This window comes from Mesitornis unicolor, unplaced genomic scaffold (assembly GCF_000695765.1).
Source record: "Mesitornis unicolor isolate BGI_N332 unplaced genomic scaffold, ASM69576v1 scaffold39262, whole genome shotgun sequence".
NCBI lineage: Eukaryota > Metazoa > Chordata > Aves > Mesitornithiformes > Mesitornithidae > Mesitornis > Mesitornis unicolor.
Window position 1 is genome coordinate 565 of NW_010170849.1, and position 4,939 is coordinate 5,503.

Sequence of the window (4,939 nt, forward strand, 5' to 3'; positions counted from 1 at the left end):
TTTTTGGTATTGGCAAACATCAAACAAGTACCTGCAAATACCTGGGTAGAGTTACTGGGTCAAGTACCACATCTTCAGACAAGTTTTCACTAAATCCTAATTTTTAAACATTCACTAAAGCATCTTTCTTCCTCAATGTAACCAGTAGAGTGAGTATTCAAGAGCTGAGCAGTAATACAAAATTAAAAGCTACTTGAATTTTAGTTCAGTTTTAGCAACAAGATACTCAGTATATTACATATTCAGCTAATAAAATATTCTATGGAGAATTAACCATTTTGTAGTGTTTTCTTGCACATAACATTCATCATTCATCCTTCCCTTCAGTTTAACCTTTCCTTTTTTAACTTTACACCAGAGGTTTTTAAATTAAGATTAAAGATGTGACAGACGATATGGATTGAACGCACAGCACGCTCTGATCTGGTGACATCAGCCATCATAAAGGGAAAAGTTTTGGGTTTTAACTCCCAGGTAGATCAGTGGTGCAAGAACAAGCACTGAAGTTTGGGGTTTAATCCCAGTGCAGAGCTCTACACGCACCCATCCATCCATCCCCACCCAAATGGGCACGGAGCATCCCTGCTGCAGCCAAAGCAGTAACGACGACCAGGTAACACTGCTCTCAGTGTCCCTGCGTGGAGAAATACGGCTTAGAGACGGGTATTTCCCTGTAGAATGGCATTTTCCAGGTGTGATGAGTGTTTCCCTTACCCAGACACCACTTGTGTGTGTTACTGGGGACAGGTTTTCACACACAGCAGCCACAGTCGTGGCTCCAAGCTCCTTTTCCCACCTCACCAGAGCTCTGGCCCTTAAAGCACGCACCCCGTTTGCAGTAAAATCACCCATTTCCACATTAAAAAAGCAGCAGGACGGAGAGATCTGCTCAAGCAGGAGGCACAGAGGCCTCGTACACTGCAGTTTCTCCTTTACTCACCCACAGTCACCACGTTTGGGCCTGCACCCAGGACCCAGCCTCTCAAGCCCAGCTCCATGGGCTTCTCTGCAGCAACAGGAACAGGCGCTCACACATTGCAGATTTAATTGAAGCAGGATCCTTAATTTTCAAGCCAAAGCTCTCCTGTACATTGTAAGGTGAGCAGAAACGAGACCCCGAGAGCACTCACCTGGTGAGAGGAGGACAACCCTCCCCAAAAAAAATGCATTTAAAGGCAAAGCTGCTGCTGCTGCGGCAGAACGCGAAGCATTTCAAGTCTCTGTTTCACTGCAGCAACCACCTCCTGCTGCACAAAACCCTCACAGACAAAGGCAAAGTGTTTAATTTCTAAGCAGGGGGTGCTCAAGCCACTGGTGACATCTGGGCTCCAGTCAGGGTTATGAGAATTCAATACATCAGCTCAGCGCCAGGTCACGGCAACAGCCATAGGTTGGATGGCTTTGGAAGAGAAATAACCCGATTTCTGCTTCATTAGGACTTGTGTTGTAACTGAGAAAGGTTAAGGTTGACCCAACTTCCAGCCAGCTCTGGCCCCCATTCCCCAAAACCGCAGCCCAACGTGGACCACACATCCCCCCAGCCTGGCCCCGGTGGCACCAGGGGAGCCGTTCCCAGGGCTGAGGCCGTGCAGCCCAACGCCTGCCCCGCAGCCAGAGCTTGGTCCATCAAAAAGTGGGGTCAGAGCCCCAAATCTGTCATTTCTGGCTGCTCCTCAGTGGGGGGAGAGGCAGAGGAAGCTCTGCTGCCAGAGAACCTCAGCCAGGGCCATGAAAACACCTCCATCACAGAGCACCACCAACCTCCGAAAGCACTCGTACCCCTTCCCAATTCCAGTAAAGGGTCACAATTTTATTAACAGGAAAATAATCTGCTGTGATCTGGGACAGACAGGGCCTGAGGAGCAGAGGAGGAAGGAGGCAGGTGGCTGCGGGGACATTTATTGCATAGTTGTTGGCAGGAGGTGGGACATCGGTGACAGGGGCTGAGGAGGGGAGCAGCACCCGCACCCGTGTGAACATCCCGGGGCAGGGACGTCCTCAGCCCCTGCTGATGAAGGAAAGGGCAGTGGTGCAGCACCGGACATGGTCGGAGTTTACAGGGAAATGTGAAGGTGGGGCAATAACTTAGGCTTGGCCGTTTTGGTAACAAGGGAGATGAAGGAGCAGAAATGCTGAGGTGTCTGAAAAAAAAAAGGGGTCACGATGGGGATCCACCTGGGAACTCCTCCTGCCTCCTCCTCGGGGCCCTGGGCAAGGCAGCATCAGCGTAGTGGAATACATTCACGGAGAGGAATCAACATCAGCTTCTTCCCAATCAGAACTGGGCCCAGTTTTAAGGAGTTTTGCTCTTCTGGGGGTTTGCTTCTCGTAGTTTTTGGTTTTTTTTCCCCTGCTTTCAGCAAAGAATCCTCTGCCATTTTTTTCCCCTCCCCTCCCCTATTTTGGCTTTACCTTTTTAATTGGGAATACACCGCCCCTGAGTTACAAAACCGGGCCTTTCTGCCGCCACCCGAACGCTGTGTGCAAAATCATCCTTCTTCAGAGCTTGTGCAGGTACGGACCTCGTCCTGTGCTCCCGCCTCAGAACAGGAGCTCAAATAAAGTGAGAGAGGATAGAATTCTATCGCATTTTGCTTTTACTCCTTCATGGAACCTTTCCAATGCAACTTCACAAAAGCAACGTAAATAAAGTCTTTTTGATTTTTTTTTCCTTCTCAAAAGGAGGTTACGTTCCACAGATTATGTAGTGCAATTGGTTATCTGGTAGAAAAAAAGTTATCCTCTTCAGCTCCATGGAAAGAAACGCTGAAAACAGCTCCATGGTCTCCATAAAAACAGGAAAGTGTGTCCAGGATGGTCTCTAAAGTTGTGGTTTGTGCAGACCACACAACACCCACGAGTCTGCCTTTAATTGAAGAGAATGGAGTCCGGGTCCTGGTTTGCCAGCTGTGCAATGTGCTTCAGTACGTCCTTCTTGGTGATGATCCCCAGCAGCTTCCTGCGAAACACAAACACCTTTTGAGTAAATTGGCACCCCAAAAAGCAGCCTGGCCCTCGCACAGCTTCCCTTTGAATTAAAGTGCCTTTTGGGGTCACAAGTTACAGCGCTCAGAAGCCCCAGCAGAAGCTCTCAGTGGTTTACGTTGAACAAGGCAAGGAGGTTATAACCAAAAGCCAAATATTAGTAATTATTAACACCCCCTTCTCTGAAAAGATCAACCTGGCTGTCCTGTCCGGTGCTGGGTTTGAAGCCCTAGGACCCCCAGGGGCTCTGCCTTAGGAAGGTGCTGCCCTTACCCGTTGTGAGTGACCAGGCACTGGCGGAGCCCCAGCTTGCGGAAGATGTCCACCACGATCTCCATGGGCGTTTGGTCGGTGACCGTGAAGGGACTGAGGTCCAGGATGCTCCGCAGCTTCAGCATGGAGGGGGAGCTCGGGGGCAGCGGGGGCGCGTGGTCGGTGAAGTAAATGACCGAAGTGCTCACGATGCCGTCCTGCTTCTTCCGGGCGTTTTCTGCAAGGACAAACACTGGATTCGACATCGTCCTCCTTTGCCAAACTGCAGAGCAGACCCGTTTCTCTCTGCCCACATTGGGGTGGCCTTAAAGGTCCATTCCTTCCCTTCACCCGCGCTGTTCCCAAAGCAAACGATGACCCAAGGAGGGTGCGATGCGTCCATCCTATCTCATAAGAACTTCATGGCCGCCTTTAAGGACTCTGAACACGGGCAGGCCGGGTATCTGCCACGCTGCACCTCCCACTTGATAGCTACATTTTGGGAAGGGGGGAGCCCGGCAGTCCAAACTCCAGCCTGGGTATTCAGAGCTGGCCACCCAATGCTAAATCCCGTCCTGTGGCATACAACAGTGCGTTACGGGGCACAGCTTGGGGAAAAGATGGCACTTAATGGGTCTCTGGAGAGTCAGAATGAAACACAGGAATCTGCGGTCACACCGCAGAGCGGTTGTACAGGAGGAGGGCAATGCACGTAATGATAATGTGACAGAGCCCTTTTTCTGTATCTCATTCCAAATTGCCATAAGCGTTTGGTCAGACACATCGGAAGCACGAGAGCAATATTCACATGCTCCAAAAGATTGCATTGCTCATCCTAAAACCGACCCCAAAAACTTACCTTAAAAGAGAGGGGGAACACACGGGGCTGACTCATAGCTGCAGGCTATGATAATTCATAAAAAAATAAAACCAGAGGGACTCAACTTCCACAAGTGCAAGTCTGGGTACCCCTATGCCCCATCTTCAGTGCAGGTGCCATTTTTAAGGACCTGCTCATCCCAACACAGAGATTTCCCCTGCTTCACCAGGAGCAGACACCGTCACACCCACAGCAGCAAGGGACACCACGACCAGAACTGCCACTGGGGTCTCACACTGGGAAACAGCACCTGAGAGCAACAGGAACCTAAACATGCCCCAGATTGCAGCGTGGTGATGTGTCCAGAGGAGCCCAACTCACATCAGATGGAAACTGCATCCAAGTGGTGCCAGGATCACACACCACCCACCTCATCCACCAAGGCACAAGTGAACCAGCGAAGGGGCGAGCTGGATGCAGTGGTGAAGGGAGATGGAAGACTTTAGCATCACTATCAACACCTATAGGGTGACAGCAGCACCTCAGAAGTGACCCAATACTCAGTACATGGACCATAATGAACTGAAGTAAGGTTTGAGACATTAAGAGCTAAGAAAGCTTTCCACCTCCTGTCATCCATGAACTCAGGAAGGCTTAATTCTTGCTGCTGAGAAGTCTCCCACCTCACAACCGTGCCCACCATCACTACCGGGCGTTCAAACTCCTCAAGTCAACTCCAGCGGTGCCACTTACGGCCCCTAATGACATCGTTTACCCATGTAGCACCTCCCCTCTTACCGATTGAGATGACGAGGTCTCTCCTGAGCACAAACCCGACGAGCCTCTGGGACTCGCGCGACACCATCACGGGGTAGACGCTGC

The 4,939-nt window shown here is 50.6% G+C and overlaps 1 protein-coding gene across 2 annotated transcripts in view; it reads right to left on the minus strand.

The window, feature by feature from the left end:
* Positions 1 to 2,868: 2,868 nt before the first annotated feature.
* CLCN5 (chloride channel, voltage-sensitive 5) overlaps positions 2,869 to 4,939 on the minus strand; it is a 13,246-nt gene continuing 11,175 nt past the window's right edge. For both annotated transcript variants that reach the window (XM_010179823.1, XM_010179824.1), the window contains 3 exons: positions 4,856 to 4,932; positions 3,259 to 3,475; positions 2,869 to 2,959 (listed from right to left, as the gene is read on the minus strand). In XM_010179823.1, the coding sequence (XP_010178125.1) occupies positions 2,869 to 2,959; positions 3,259 to 3,475; positions 4,856 to 4,932 (385 nt within the window). The remainder of the gene's footprint in view (positions 2,960 to 3,258; positions 3,476 to 4,855; positions 4,933 to 4,939) is intronic.